Source organism: Idiotropiscis lumnitzeri, chromosome 5 (assembly GCF_059441095.1).
Source record: "Idiotropiscis lumnitzeri isolate Australia: NSW breed Sydney's pygmy pipehorse chromosome 5, RoL_Ilum_1.0, whole genome shotgun sequence".
Taxonomy (NCBI): Eukaryota; Metazoa; Chordata; class Actinopteri; order Syngnathiformes; family Syngnathidae; genus Idiotropiscis; species Idiotropiscis lumnitzeri.
Window position 1 is genome coordinate 26,684,499 of NC_142395.1, and position 16,202 is coordinate 26,700,700.

At 41.9% G+C, this 16,202-nt stretch overlaps 1 protein-coding gene across 4 annotated transcripts in view; it reads left to right on the plus strand.

The window, feature by feature from the left end:
• phlpp2 (PH domain and leucine rich repeat protein phosphatase 2) overlaps positions 1 to 15,916 on the plus strand; it is a 32,242-nt gene extending 16,326 nt beyond the window's left edge. For 3 of the 4 annotated variants that reach the window (XM_088296437.1, XM_088296438.1, XM_088296440.1), the window contains exons 7-19: positions 269 to 415; positions 833 to 1,063; positions 2,021 to 2,223; positions 2,680 to 2,740; positions 2,839 to 2,934; positions 3,926 to 4,081; positions 5,617 to 5,817; positions 6,358 to 6,520; positions 6,603 to 6,733; positions 7,034 to 7,144; positions 7,353 to 7,547; positions 7,636 to 7,867; positions 8,979 to 15,916. In XM_088296437.1, coding sequence (XP_088152563.1) covers positions 269 to 415; positions 833 to 1,063; positions 2,021 to 2,223; positions 2,680 to 2,740; positions 2,839 to 2,934; positions 3,926 to 4,081; positions 5,617 to 5,817; positions 6,358 to 6,520; positions 6,603 to 6,733; positions 7,034 to 7,144; positions 7,353 to 7,547; positions 7,636 to 7,867; positions 8,979 to 10,268 — 3,217 coding nt within the window. In that variant the 3' untranslated portion in view covers positions 10,269 to 15,916. The remainder of the gene's footprint in view (positions 1 to 268; positions 416 to 832; positions 1,064 to 2,020; positions 2,224 to 2,679; positions 2,741 to 2,838; positions 2,935 to 3,925; positions 4,082 to 5,616; positions 5,818 to 6,357; positions 6,521 to 6,602; positions 6,734 to 7,033; positions 7,145 to 7,352; positions 7,548 to 7,635; positions 7,868 to 8,978) is intronic. The other variant, XM_088296439.1, reaches the window with a different exon arrangement.
• Positions 15,917 to 16,202: the final 286 nt, after the last annotated feature.

Below are 16,202 nucleotides of genomic sequence, written 5' to 3' on the forward strand. Positions count from 1 at the left end.
TCGTTTGCTCCCAGCGAGCCTATTAAATGCACATGATATCATGCAGGGCTTCCTCACGCTTTAATTGCCATGATTTATTCCTAGAACTGATTTGCAGGACAGAACCACTCACTGGACACTTTTTTTTTTTTCGAGACATTGCACCTTCGCTGACGTGACACTCTGATAAACTTTCATCCGTTTGGAGAAGAAAGCGAACGGTGGAATGAGCCAATCCAAAATAAGACCTGTGACGTAATGTGGTTAATTCCTCTCTCTTGGTTTGCAGGTTCTCTCAGTTGAAGAGCTTGAACTTGTCTCACAACCGTCTGGGTGTTTTCCCTGAATGTGTGTGTGACATCCTCACCCTCACTGAGCTTTGCCTCTCCTGCAACAATCTCCACACCGTCCCCGTGCAGATCGGCAACTTGCAAAGGTGACGCAGCGCACGCGAGGATACTTGGCACGAGTATCCGCGTGTGCTTTTACCAGTAACTTGAATTTCTGTATCTCGGTTCGTAGATGCTATTATTCAGTTTTGAATTACAATGGAGATAAAAGTCTACACACCCTTGTTCAAATTGTAAGATTTTGTGAGACCAAGAGAAATCATTTACAAACTTTTTACACCATTAATGTGACCTGTAAACAACAGAACAGAGAGCGCCATCGACTGGAGTCCAAAAATACTACAACTGCTTCATGAAGCAGATTTGAAGCTTCATTTACCCATCATTACTAATTAGTACTCACTGCGACCGATACCAAGTACCGATACTGATAGTAGTTTGAATTTACAACATTTAAATGAACACAATGACACCCTTCCTTTGGTTCCCCTCGTATCCTGCAGCCTCCAAACGCTGTCTTTGGATGGAAACCACTTGAGTTCCCTGCCTGCTGAGCTGGGTGCTCTGTCCCAGCTCAGCAATCTCGGCCTCTCCTTCAACGACTTCAATCACATCCCCGCAGCGCTGGGAAGACTGAGCGCAGTGGATAAGTTGTCCATGGCCGGGAACCAAGTGGTGTGTTTGGAGGTGTGTGCTCTGCTCAGCATGAGCAACCTAAAACACATCGACCTCAGGTAATAAGAAACAATTCTTAATGACTTTATTACTACGTATTTACTGACTTACTATTACTAACTCTACGACAATGTAAGCACACAACACGATATCCACTGAATTGAAAATGGTAAAAAAAAAAAAAATCCCATGACAATTTCCTGTGGGCGGGAGATTGAACCCATCATTGGCATTTCCGTTCAATTTAATGAGGAACTGTCAGAAAGATAAACATCCCTATGCTTAATGCCTCGGAGGTTCTTCATTGCAGTTTAGATTTATTGCACTTTCTAAAGATAGACTGACGTTTGATGTTTCATTCCCTCCCCTCACACTTCAGATCTCCCGAGATCTTCACTTACTTACGTGTTGGCTCAGTGGTGCCTGCTGACGAATGCCCGTCCGTCACTTATTGATTTTTTTTCTCTGCTTGACCACATTTCTTCCGACCACTCGACTTGTGCCCCGCCCTCGGCCGGCCGATAACTCAACCAAAGCGCTAGGATGGGGTGTGGGTAAAATGATGAGTGAGTGTATTTACAAGGACAAGGTGCGTCTGCGGGGAATTGGTGAGCGGGACGCGCTCGTGAAAATGTCGCCGTTTATTAACTACTCGCGTGACAGTTTAGGAGATAACGAGGAAACAAGATGATGTAAATTGTTAAAAAAATGTCAAATTTGGCAGCGTATCAGATGTGTCGTTATATCGATACTTGATATTCACTAGCAGCCGAGTAAAATAAATGGATATTTGACGTCTTTTGCCGTCAATGGTAGAAAGTGAGTTAATCGGCTTGAACCTTTTTTCAGGGAATCAGATGTCCTTGATATTTGCACTTTTATTGTTCATCCACACTGCCAAACTGATTTATTCTCAACTAGTTTGCTGTCTAACGAAGAAGAAATCAACAAGATGTGCTCCAACATACACGTCTTATTTCCATTTTAACCTTTATTGTTTTTGCCGTGTCATGTAGGCTTAATGGACTTCGCTGTGTGAAAAGTCAGAGTCCGGAGGCGGTGACCCAGTTGACCCACCTGGACCTGCGGGACAACTGTTTAGACTCACTGGACCTCACTTTCATCAGCGGCCTGGAAACGCTTCACTGTCAGCGCAACCAGCTGAGGGCGCTGGCGGTCGGCGGCTTTGCGCTACGCATGCTTCACGCCGGCAGCAACCGTGAGTTACCGAGCATTGGCGTTTTTTTTTTTAGTACCTGGACCTTCAGTGGGGATTTATTTTAGTACCACTAGTGTCACATATAGTATCATATCCATCCATCCGATCTCCAAATCGCGTATCCTCACAAGGGTCGCGGTTGTGCTGGAACCCATCCCAGATATTTATATGATAATCTGTCAAGAAAACGGAACAATAAAATTAATTCTACTAACCATTACATATTGTAAAATATAAATAAAGAAATATGTAGAAGAAGTAAAACAATTTTGTAAAGTGTCAAACGCACTGTAGTATCCGTGTGTTAATGTGTGCCTTTAAGGGGCGGGGCCTTGTTTGTGAAATGAGAAGTTCTGTCCAATGCTCGAGTTGGCCATTTAGTTTATTTGTCCACTCTTGCTTACCGAAAATCCGTGTGCCAGAAGAATGCTGACTGGCGCCTCCATCTGCCCACAGGCCTGAGCGCAGTCAGCGTTTACCCAGTCCCAAACCAACTGACACATTTGGATTTATCACAGTGAGTTCTGGCTACAAGAAATGTGACCCGTTTATTTATTATATTTAATGTGCTATATACCAAGATGAGTGTTTGTGTGTCTGTGTGTGTTGAGAAAGGAACCTTTTGGAGCACCTACCAGACTGGGTGTGTGACTGCAGAAAAATGGAGGTGCTGGACGTCACGCACAACCTCCTTGCCGAGCTTCCATCCAGGTTAGGCTTAACACGCAAACACGGGGAGAAGATACAACTGACACATAGAATGGTCTGAGTAGGGATTCGCACCCAGAATCTTCAACTGTGAGGCACTCGCACTATCTACGGCCACTTTTGTTTATCCATCAGTCAGAAGCAAAGGAGTCATTTCCAACGCAAGGCCAAGTTTCCATCCATTCATGACATCAGCTATGTAAATAGTGTGACACCCTCGGAGCATGACGCATAGGCAACAAAAAAGGAACAATGACGGATATCCAAGTTTGTTCTTTTTTCATTTTGGCTTGCGGCTGTTGGTGACAACCTCCTTAACCACCAAAGAGCAGAGTTTGACTTGAATATGTAAGTTTTAGATACCAAAATAACAAAATATCGCCACACCTTTTTGGCACGATGTTGAAGTGTGTTGAGGAGCTTTGTTTAGATAAAAGTAGTGCTTTGCCGCCATCTTGTGACATCTTTGTGCTATTTTGGTACAGAGAGCTACATTTGGACCAATATAGTGTTTTGCTGCCATCTTGTGGCACTTGGTGCCATTTTGGTGCCAAGGCACTAGTGATGGGAAAATGAAGCTTCAAATTTGCTTCATGAACCAGTTGTTGTATTTTTGAGTCCTCTCGATGGCACTGTTGCTTTAAATAAAGGGTTTAAAAAATGGAAAGTCAGTGTGCTTTCAGCCCAATGTTGAACAGAGAGTGCCATCTAGAGGAGTCCAAAAATACTACAACTGGTTCATGAAGCAGATTTGAAGCTTCATTTACCCATCACTACCATGAGATATTGCAATTTTCTTTTCCATTGTGACTGACCACAAAAACTGAGTTTTGAATTTTCCAGCAAATAACAAAGGATTGGGTGCCCCGAAATCTGTGAATTTGAACTGTTTGCTTACAACGTTCCTTCTAAATTGTATCAACTTCCAACTGTCCTCTCCAAACTGACTCATAGTCCATTTTCTTGTTGCATGTGGATGTTTTCTTTCTGACAGGTTGCTTAACAGCTTGAGTTTAAGGAAGCTTCTAGCTGGGAACAATCGCTTGCCAAGATTGCCAGACCTCCTCGACCACATCCCCTTGGAAATCTTGGACCTCCAGCACAACAAGCTCGGTGAACTCCCAGAAAGTCTCTTCTTCAAGGCCTTAAAGTGAGTCCCGCTCATCTCTTTAAATCCTTCATCTTCTCACGCCTGCATAGCAGGGGTGGGCAAACCTTTTGATTTGTGAGCCACAATGGGTTCTGAAATTAGACAGAGGGGCACCAGGGCAGGTGGATGGAGTGTTTTGGTAGCCTCACCTCATCAGAGAAAAAAAAAACGTATAGTGTATCTAGAAAACATGCTTTCATTTTCAATGAAAATGAACAAAAGCATGACAACGAAATATATGTCTTAAAGTGCGCCCCCTAGTGAGGACACATCAGAATTACAGGGAAAATAAAACATTAACAAGGTTTATTCATTTAATTTTTTTCAAGTTCGGGCCGTAGTTTGCACATGGCTGCTCTATGGCATCTTTTTGATGTGTTCTTCTTGGTTTATCAGAAGTGGCTAGTGTGTACAGAAGTGTTGCAGTCCAGATCGATGTACTAAATTGCAACGTGAGCAAGATTTAGCCGCTTGTTTCCTGCGAGCTAAATCACTTAACACCCATTAGCGCTCTAATGGACTGAAATGGAATCACACTCCTGACCTGTTTTCTAAATCATCTTCTTACAATAGGACTCGGCTACAGTCAAGAGACGGGATGACAGGTTGTCAGTTAGGAAGGAGAAAGTAATTCAAAGCTGTTTGGAACCACCCACTAAAAGTGCGGATCGTGGCTTGTCACGTCGATGCCCACGGTGGGATTCGGGACTACTTTAAGCAGCTCACACTCGGGCAGAGTATCTTAAGGGTTAGGGTTAGGAGTTGGTGGGGTTAGGGTTCGTGGCTTTAGAGTTCGTGTTAGTGTAAGGGGTTAAGGTTAGGGGTTAGGTTAGTTTGTTGAATGTCTCCTCCATGATCCTTTTGCGAGTGTTTGTGTACGTGACCGTTGAACCTGCTGGCGGAATACGTCAAAACAAATTTGAACAGACAGAAAAACGAGAGCCCCGAGAGCCATTTGCAAGCCGAACTCTCGCACACAACTACCCTTGCCTTGTAGATCTGCAACGTCATGTGTTTTATTTATTTGATTTCATATTTATTATTGAATTATTTAATCTTTAATTGATTCAATTGATATATTTAATTATTTTTTTGTTAAATTGCACTGGAGAGAGCTCTGAGTACAATGACAATAAAAGGCATTCTGATTCTGATTCTGATTCTAAACTGCTAAACATGCAAAAAAAAAAATGGCTGTTCTAGAACCTTGAAGGTACCATTCTGTTTGGCTTCATTCAGCATGATGATGACCGGGGATGTGGCTAGGGGCGTTGCAACTAGGCAAGCAGCTTCTACTTGCAAACAAAGAGTACAGAATATAAGGACAAAGAAATGAGTGTCCGTCATGACAATAAAAACATTTTCATTTGAGGCACGACTTTACACACTTCATTTCATACACTTGAAAAGCACTTCACTCACAGACGCATCTGAAATTTGGCAGATAACAAAAGATTGACTTCATTGTTTAATTTCACACTTGATAGGTGAGTGCCGGGAAAACTAATGAGAACTGCAATTATTTCTTTTCACAGTCTAAAACATTTAAATGCGTCAGCGAATAACCTGGAAAGTATTCCTCCCAGCGGCCAATCAGATGACAGCCTCAGCACGCTGCAGGAGCTCTACCTAACCAGGAACAACCTCAATGAAAATTGCGGCGCGCTACTGGTCGGACACCACAACCTGAGGATCCTGCACATGGCCTACAACCAGCTGCTTTCATTCCCTGCCAGGTTGGGTCAACTTGAATCTTCTTTGCTTTGCAACCAATAATATTTGGTATACCTTACCTGAAATAATCGGAGATGAGGAGCAACATGGTGAGGAGAGAGTGCCTTGAAAGGAACACCAACTGTTGTCTGGACTTGTTTCGCCCGTCGAAAAAATAAAATAAAATAAAATAATCTGACATATTCAATTAGTCCTTTGCGACTGTTTTTCTAAAATGAGAATCCATTTATTTTAAAGTTTCATGTTGTACTGAAAACTATTTCCAAACGTTTTTATTATTTTTCATTGAGCACATACTTGTTTTCCCTCACATGATGAATTTTTCTGATTGATAATAATCGCGATTGTAATATTAAAAAAATAATCCCCTTTTAGAACCTCATATAATCTTTTAAGTATGATGAAACAAATCTATACTTTGTTTGTATTATCACCAGTGAGATGACAGTCAGCTGATTTGTTCATATTTCCTCATAAAATATTTGATGTTGAATGCTTGTAGTCTCTATTTTTACTTGTTTAGCTCAATTGTTTGTCTTTAGTAAAATGAGTAAACTGGAGCTGCTTGAGGAGCTCAACCTAAGCGGCAACAAGCTGAAGAGCATCCCCTCCACCGTGTCCAGCTGCAAAAAATTGCATACCCTCATAGCGCACTCCAATCACATTAACGTCTTCCCGGAGATCCTCAACCTTCCTGAAATCAAGGTCAGACACTTTGTAGAGATTTTTTTTTTTTTTCTGTAAGTGCGGCATCGTCAGACAAGCAGGTCATGTGGTGTATTTGCAGCTCGTAGATCTGAGCTGTAACGAGCTGACTGAGATCCAGCTGCCTGAATCGCTACCGCCCAGCCTCCAGGAGTTGGATTTGACGGGCAATGGCAGCCTGATGCTGGAGCATAAAACTCTTAATCTCTTCAGGTGAGTATTTTTACGCAATCTGCCTTCCTCTGCTGGATTTGATGAGCTGCGCAAATTTTTTTTTTTTTTAAATAAATTAATTTTAGGTAAATTAATTCCAATGGGAGGGTTAAAATTAGGAATTTTGCCAATTCCCATTGGAATTGATAATAATTTACCTGAAATCCTATCCAAGTTTTATTCAAAATGTTGCAACCCTCGATGTGACATTGCTCTTAAAAGAATTTCAAAGACGCTTCAGCTTTATTTCGTGCGGTGAAAAGATTCCTAGATCCAACTGTATATATCTCCTGTTTTAAGTCACATCACCACCTTAAAATTGGACCAGAAATCGACCGCCACGGGTGACTCGCAGAACACCTGCGCTCCCTGGAGCCATGGCTACTCTGAGATGAGTGGCCAAAGGAACAAGTAAGCTTTTCAACTTATTACTTTTATTGTTTTTTGGCGGGATGTCAGAAAATGGTACTTTATCCAAAATGACACGAAGAAAGTCCCCTTAACAAATGTGCTCACGTTTTTTTTACGCAAAAAGTAAATATTTGTCTTCTGGACCATTTGGAAATGAAAAAATATATTTGGAGTATGCATTTGAATGCAGATATGATGTCCGCAATAGGTTGTGTGTGTCCGTGCTGGCCATCGACCGACTCGGAGACAGCGCGGAAGCATGCTACAGTATTTTCGACGGGGACCGCAATGAGGAAGTGCCTCGGCTGCTGCAGTGCACGATGGGTGACGTGCTGTGCGAGGAAGTGCAACATTCCACGATTGATAGTGTGTATATGAGCAATACGTTCCTAACTTCACACAGGTGTGTGCAGTTCCCCAAAACAGGATCCCTTTTCTTCGGAGTGGGTGTGTCTCTGATCGCCGTTGTGTGTTGTTGACCAACGGAACAGGAAACTCGGCACGGTCGGACAGAAATTGGGTGCCTCTGCCTTGCTGTGTTATATCCACCATGAGTCCTCAGAGCCAGGAGGCTACCTCAGTGTGACCGTGGCCAATGTGGGGACCTGCCAGGCGGTGTTGTGTCGGGACGGCCGACCTGTACCCCTCTCGAAGGTGTACAGCCTGGAGAACTGCACTGAGGAGATGGAGAGAGTTAAACTCAGCAAAGCCATCATTACGGAGGTAATGTTCGGATTATTGTTCGTTGAGTAATCGGTTGCCTGTGTGAGCTTGCTTTGGTTTGCCATTTGAGTATTTATTTGATGTCCTGCTTAAGGTCCACGTACAAGAACACTCTTTGTTCTCACTAGTAGTGATGGGGAAAATGAAGCTTCACATTTGCTTCATGAACCAGTTGTTGTATTTTGGAGTCCTCTAGATGGCACTGTTGCTTTAAAAAAAGGGTTTAAAAAAATGGCAAGTCAGTGTGCTTTCAGCCCAATGTTGAACAGAGAGTGCCATCTACTGGTGTCCAAAAATACTACAACTGGTTCATGAAGCAGATGTGAAGCTTCATTGACCCGTCACTACTCACTAGTACGACAATTCAGAGCAACATTGATTACTCATTGGCAGAGCTGGGCAGTCTAATCCTCCGGACGCCCGTTTTTGGGCCGGGGGGTCGAGGGGGACAAATGAAAAAAAAAAAAAAATTAACAAAGGCCATAGGTTGATTTTAGTCCTCGAATTGGCCCTCGTGCGTGTGATGAACTTACTCGCGAAAAGAAAAGACAAAAATTATTATTCTGACATCACGTAACCTGTGCCTCCCACCTGCTACTGGGGCATACCATTACAAGGAGGGGGGGGGGGGTAATACAACAATCCCTAGAACACCAACTGCAACTGTGCGTACTTACTTGCATTGGAGAAGAAGAATGAAGAGATGGGGTCAGGAGCCTATCATTTTTATTAATATGGCCAGAGCGTTGAGGCCAGAACACACATGGACCTTCAAATGGATTTCAAGGATATCAAATAAACACTCACCATGACTGGACCACTGAAAATCTAAATAAATGTCAATATCTCAGAGCTCAATGTTGTTCAAAGTGAAGAAAATGTAAGAAACAGGAAGTTGACACACATCCTTTGCCCTTCGCGGGCCACATAAAATGAGGTCGCGGGCCAGATCTGTTTGACACCTGTGTACAAGCCGGTGAGAGCGTTTTCTGCAACGCAGTCTACTTGCCGGCGTGTTTTGCTGCAAATAAAAATGTTTCATCTCTCATTAATATTTGTCTGCCTATCGCAGTCACACATGCCTTACCCTGAGGAATTTTCTGCTTTCTAGGATAACAAAGTGAGCGGTGTGACATGCTGCTCCCGCCTGCTGGGCTGCTCTTATCTGTCTCCCTGGGTGCTTCCGAAGCCCTGGGTGCACACGGAGCCGCTTTCATCCCAGGATGACTTCTTGATCCTGGGAAATCGTGCGCTGTTTGAGCGCGTATCCTACCAGGAAGCTGTGTGCACCGTCCAGGCCATGCGGAATCCTCGCGCCGCCGCCAAGAAGCTTTGCACGCTAGCGCAGAGCTACGGCTGCAAGGACAACATCGGGGCTGTGGTCGTGGCCTTGAAAATTACTGAGGACGGCTGCACTTGCGAACCGCCCGTCTACACCACTGAACCCCGGGGCGCCCCTCCCGTCCCTTTGGCGGTATCTGCGACGCAAGCCCCAAGTGACACTGCCACCTTGTCGTCCACTAGTGGGGTGATCTCTGAGTTCAACAGCGAGACGTCAGCCTCCGAGGTGGGCAGCGAGGCGGGCTCCACTGCCTCCGATGAACACCCGACCTCTGGAGCCGCGCCACGCCCGGAGAGACGTTGTAGCGTGCACCCCGCTACGACGCTGTGCGGCATCATGGTCCCGGGTTCGGTCGGGTTAGGGAGCCACATGGGCCTGTTCCAGCGGCAACCTTCCTGCGCTACTTTCTCCAGCAACCACTCCGACAACGGTTTGGACAGCGACGATGAGACTCCGCTGGAGGGCGTCATCTCCAATGGCAGCAAGTTAGAAGTGGAGGTGGACATCCACTGCTGCGCGTTCCAGCTGCGGTCAGGCCCCCCTGAGAGCCTGAAGGATCCGGACTTTGAAAAGCCATCGTCTGATTATCCCAACGGCAAGATGCGCAGGCAGAACAGCGTGGTGGTCTCCGCGACCAACGGCTGCCTCCTGGCTGTTTGCGGACGAGAGATCGCGGACCTGAAGAAGTCACCTTCTACTTCGTGCCTGTTTGGGAAAAAACTGTCCAACGGTTCTGTGGTGGCCCCCGAGGACAGTCATAATCTCATCGAGGTGGCCCTGGAGGCTCCTAAAAAGAAATCCGGGTATTTCACCGCGCCGGCACAGCAGGACCCCGAAGATCAGCTGATTGTGCCTCCGTGTCTGGAGCAGGCTGCACGGGAGCAGCTAAAATTCCAGAGCCCTCCCGTCTCGGCCCCTCCTGCACCCTGCACACCCTCTTCCTTCAAAGACGCGGGGTGGTCACAATCACAACCTCCTACCCCCTTTGCCCCGAGCCCGGTGCCAGGTCCTGGAGTGACCCCAATCGTAAAGCCTGAGGTCTATGATACTGCCCTGTAAACGGGGGAACAGAGCACAACTTGGCTGCCATGCTGTTATTGTGCCATCGCCGGGAAGTAAAAGCGATGCGTCTGTTTGAGGAATTATTGTGAGGTGAACGGGGAAATTCACCGGAACCGGCGAGCTTATCCAGCTCTTGGAAAATCTCACTTTGGAATTTGCTCAGTGGGGGGGGTCGTATTCTTCCAGTCAAAGTGCCTACTGCAGATGACTCGGCCTCGAGAGTTCCCAGGCTACGCGTGCTGTTTTAGAGTAGAGCTTCTTACTGACACCCGAAGGAAGGACAGCAAGGCTGACGCAGCTCGTCGTCGCACCTCCTGTAGCTTAAGAAAAGGAAATATACATTATGAATGCCATTCAAACTCTTCCCATCAAACTTCAGATCAGTTCGCCATCATGTGATTTTTGGAACCGTCGATCTGGTTTGTTGCCATTTCCTGATTATGATCGTGTAGTTGCCAAAGTTCACAATGAGTCCTGATTGCACCTTCGAAAACGCAAAGTTGGAAAAAGTTGAAAGTTTTTCCGCCTTTGACCACATACAGAAAAATTGAAGGATGAAGAGGCCACTTTGATATTATCCACCATTTGTTTTTGTTTTTAAACTTGCTAAAACCATCCCAATGTAGATCAGTTATATTAATTTTAAGGAAAAAAACAGCCTCAAATATGTTTCAACTTTATCGCCAACAGAGTAAATATTTTCAATTATTACTCATAGTGTGTGCTCATTTTACAATTTTTTTTCTGAAGTTTAAATGTTTTATTTGTATTTTTTTAATTTCAGCAAGGCCTTAATTTTGGCCTGGGCCCACCCTGCTCAAAACTGTTGACCTGGATTTACCAGTCCAGCATTGAGCTTTTTTTTTTTTTTTACCCTTTGGGCCTGCGGTACTTCTGGCTTGTGAGCCACAATGAGTCAGAGTTAGCATCACTCTTCGCTGACATGCACACGTAATGCAAACGTCAACCACAGAATAAACAGAGAGTCATGGAAGCCGTCAAGACTTTGACAATATAATTTCTGTTAACTACTCAACCGCTTTTTAGAGTACACACGTTTTTTTTTCTGGACTTATTTGGGAATTCAGTAACTTCCTCAATGACAAATGCTCACCCTCGCTAAGCTACCAATATGATGACCAATCATCATAACATCTTGGTTGGAAGGTCCTAAAAACTGTTGCATGTTGCTCTATAATTGTTATTGGATTTGGAGCTTTAAAAATGAACAATAGAAAATGCAATTTTCCAAAAAGTTATTTTATTTTTAAAAAAACATTCCCCAATTAAAAATTACATTTAAAAAAATAACAATTCAATTAAAAAATCTATTTTAAAAATGCAAACAAAAATAAACATTTTAAAAATTGAAACATTACATTAAAAAATTAAAATATATTCAGAGCAATGCATCACCAGATGGGATGAAGTCAGCTGCTCAACGCTGACACGGTACCACATTCTGTAATGTTGCGTGATCCCATATCGATTAAAATGGGCAAAAAAAAAAGGCTAAACAGAAAAAAGCTGGATAAATAATTACGTTGATTATTGTTGCTTAACCTAAATTTCAGTCCAATTTTTTTATTTTATTTTTTTTAAGCTTGGACACTTTTTTTTTTTTTTACTTTCCCGCATAATCAGGCAGATACAGTTTTGTATTTTCTTTGAGAAGTTGCTATTTTTGTGGTCAGGTCCGAGCTATGACTAATATAAATATATTATTTTGGTGCCATCTTATGGCATCTTGGGGCCAAACAACTTTGTCCAACTGAGAGGCGACGCTTCATTTAACATTGTTTAATAGTTGTTGTGCAGATTTTGGTTCTCTTATAATCTCTTATCTCTTAGAACTGCCTCTTGATGCCCCAAGATGATTGCAAAACTCTACTTTTGCCGACATAAACCTCCTCAACTCACTTCAGCTTCGTTCCCTGGCACAAAAATGCCGGAAGATGGATGGATAGTTTGCAAAAAAAAAAAACATTCCACATAAAGGTGCATTCGCCAAATATGTGATTGACTGTTCATATAAAGATTCCCTCTAGTAATTTGTAAACGTTGTCTGAGAAAGACAATACTTTCCAAGTGTTTCTTTTTTTTTTTTTTACAGCTCCATTATTGTTTTAATTGTGAAATGAATATAATGCAAGCCAATGACTTTTAGTTCATGGTGCCAAAAGAGAAATTATGTTAAGAAGACCAAAGTCAGCAAATTGTACATGCCAATTTGTAGTGATGGGAAAATGAAGGTTCATATTTGCTTCATGAAGCAGTTGGATTCCTGTAAATGGCACTGTTGGTTTAAATGAAGGGTTTAAAAAAATGTCAAATCAGTGTTCTTTCAGCCAAATGTTGAACAAAGAATGCCATCTACTGGAGTCCAAAAATACTACAACTGGTTCATGAAGCAGATTTGAAGCTTCATTTACTCATTACTACCAATTCGACATATTGTTTTGGCATTGCGGTGCAGTTGTGACATTCCATAGTTTGACTTTCCGGCGTTCCCTTTCAGCCTTAAAGCATTGCCACTCACTAGTTGATAAAAGGAAGACGAGCCATCGGTTGAATTCCGCTCATGTCATGTTTATTGTCTCTGAAGCCTTAATTGTCTTTCTCGTTGTTATCTTAATCTAATACAAAAGCACTTTGTCCTGAGTTTAGTATGTGAGAATGCGATTTACATTGTGTGCTTGAGTTATTGTGAGGCCGCGTAACTTACAGAGCAAGTGCTGCAAGCCCTTTATTTCCTTACAGTCACAGTTTCTCTCCAGTAATCGTTTTTACCAAATGTTCCATGAGCTAGCGTGAATTGCAAAGCATCATTCTTCAAAATAAGGAACTCTAAAATAAAATCCCTGCACAACTTCACATCACCACGATTAACAAAATGTGAAACAAAACCAAGAGTCACCGTTTGTATTATGTGAACTGAACAGTTGCTGGAATCACTGAGGAAAAAACATTCACCAGTCGGGACAATAAATATTGAGACATTGTGCAAATAATAAACGACTGGGAATTCATTTTGGCAACTGTGCCAATCACATTTTTTTTTTTATTAAATCCAAGTGGAGCCACTTGATTATGAGTATCAGTGTGCTGTGTGTCTTTGTAAAATGTAGAATAAGTCAATATCGCTATGTAGTTGATGCTCAACTCTCCCCATCTACAAACTGATTGCCTCATCAAATGCAACTAATGGGGCACAAGTTTATTGGTCACAAAATAATTCACACTTCTATTTGAATTCAAGTGGGTTAAATGCATTTCACGTTGCCCAGTTAGCGTGTTGGTCATACTGCTCCTGTGGTCTGTGCAGCTTCGTAGTTATAAGTTAAATTTGGAGTATCCTTCTGCTTGCCCTGATTGTTAGCCATTTATGCAAAATGTTTCCACATCTCACACTGTGCCTTTTTTTTTTTCTCTCTGAGCTTCGGATGGACGTGAAAGATTTTGGCCATTTCCAACACAAGTTTTGGGGACAAAGGTGGTGCCCACAACAGAGCACTGTGGCTGCGGAATAGATAGATGGACTGCTGCATGAAGCCAACTCTGGTAAAAAAAAAAAAATAATAATAAGATATTAAAGATGTTTTCACCTGATACAGATCAGTGGAAAAATACATGATCAGATTGGGACAGCTCGAACAGCAGATTTTTTTGTTGCTTTTTAGGACACCGAAGTCCCCTGACAGACACGACAATGAAAATATGAAAATAAAATTTAAAAAAAAAATAAACGTACATTAGCTAAGGGAAATGCTAAAAACCGAATGAAAGTATTAAAAATAGATGCATGATGTGTTTTTAGGCAGATGTTGAAAGTGTGGAGCGTCAATTATTAAAAATTAAAAATTTAAAAAATGTTCTCAGAATATTAAAGGCAATAAGCACATACTCATTGTTTACGGATATTAGTGCAGTGGACATGAAAAGTCGACACACCCCAGTTCAAATGTCAGGTTTCTTTGATGTAAAAAAATAGACAAGATAAATCATTTCAGAACATTTTCCAACGCAATTGAAAAATTTCGGCACGGGGAATACAAATAAACAACACCAATAATTGCACAAGTGTACACACCCTTTTATATTTGGGAATGTGCTTTTCTCCAGTATTAAGCAGTCGCATTCAAGTTCATATCAAACAGGAGTTAACGCAAACACACACCGCTATTTTTAAGTGCTTCTAATTAACCCCAAATGAATTTCAGCTATTCTAGTCGTACAAATTGTTTTGTAAAAACTCGAAATGGTATTCGAGCTTTTCACACCAGTAATTAATAGTGATGGGTATATGAAGCTTCAAATCAGCTTCATGAACCAGTTGTAGTATTTCTGGACTCCTGTAGATGGCACTCTCTGTTCAACATTGGGCTGAATTGCCATTTTTTCAAACCCTTTATTTAAACCAACAGTGCCATCTAGAGGACTTAAAAGAAATACAGCAGCTGGTTCGTGAAGCAAATTTGAGGCTTCATTTACCCAGCTCTAGTAATTAATTACTGTACCGCCACCGTGAGCTAAGTCCCCCTTTTGAGAAGAAAAGTGTGCACTATGTAGTAGTACATGATCATTTTTTTGCAGCACCTAATCGTACCTTAAATCATTTACTGAGTGGGACTGACTGATGAATTTAACAGATGAGTGTGGTTGGTTTGTTCGTCATACAATACATGGACCGTATTGCACACATTATAAGCTCATTTAAAAAAAATAAAAATAAATGTATTTATATACAGTAGCTACACAACATTACTGCATATACATTTTCTGTGTGTCCTTGCTTGCACATGTTCATCCAACACGTTTGTGTAAAATAATATGCCAAGTGCGCGTGTCGATAAAGGATGAGGGAGCACAGGTAGGGTTGTAGGGTACAGTCCGGTGCATTAACAATATTCCCTTTAATTCTTTTGTTGTGTTCTTTTTATAGCCATGTTGAATTTTAATAGAAATCCACATGTTAACTTCTTTTTGTTTCAAATTGTCTGTGTTTGTGTGCAAAATGAAGCACACAGAGTACGTTGTTGTGTTGATCATGTGACCAAAAGTGGCCATCGCGCAGTCTCCAGGTTCATTTCTGTATATTATTTTCTAGAATTTTCTAGATTTTCTTTGTTTGTTTTACACCAAGGAGATGATTTTTATTTTTGTACTTCATTGCAAATGAATATTGCCCTCTCCTCTATGGAATTTCAAATGGTGGGGTCTCATTCTAATACTGGATGATACACATAAATATCCTGTAAATGTATTTAACGTTGACAGCATGCCCTCAATATCAACATAATATATATTTGTGTATAAACAATTTCGTTTACTTATGCAAAATGGAGCCTAACTAACATTTCTGGGTTGGCATTCGAGCATGCAAATTGCTGCTGTTTGTATATTTTAGGATCACTAATTAAAGATTGCTTCGGAGAAAGACAAAGCGACAATGAGAGACATGAGAGGTCATTTCATTTAAAATGCTGCTAAGTAGCAATAACATTTTGTACTGAATCTTTTTTTTTTCCGGCTTGCCAAACATGTAACGGTCATTTTAGTTCCACTAACATTCTGTTTTGTTTGTCAATTGTTTTACATTTCTGAGTGTGTATTGTTTGGCATTAGTGACGAAGAGTCCATTTCAAGTTGTCCACATACTTGTGCAGAAAATAAACCCTTGACAAAGTAAAAAGGTTACTTATTCAATATTTGAATGCAGTACTCCCGTCGCCTGCTGGTGGAACACAGAACGACATGCTCAAATAATGGGTTGCCCAAGCAATCTTTTTCACCAACATCTCCAGTTTATTAGTAATAATAATAACATGGGGTGGAATGCGGAATAATAGCAAATGATAAACTCCTCAAAATGCTTCGGATTATTTTACAACAGCAGTATTTTTCACCTAATTTTTAAGTATTAGATCATGC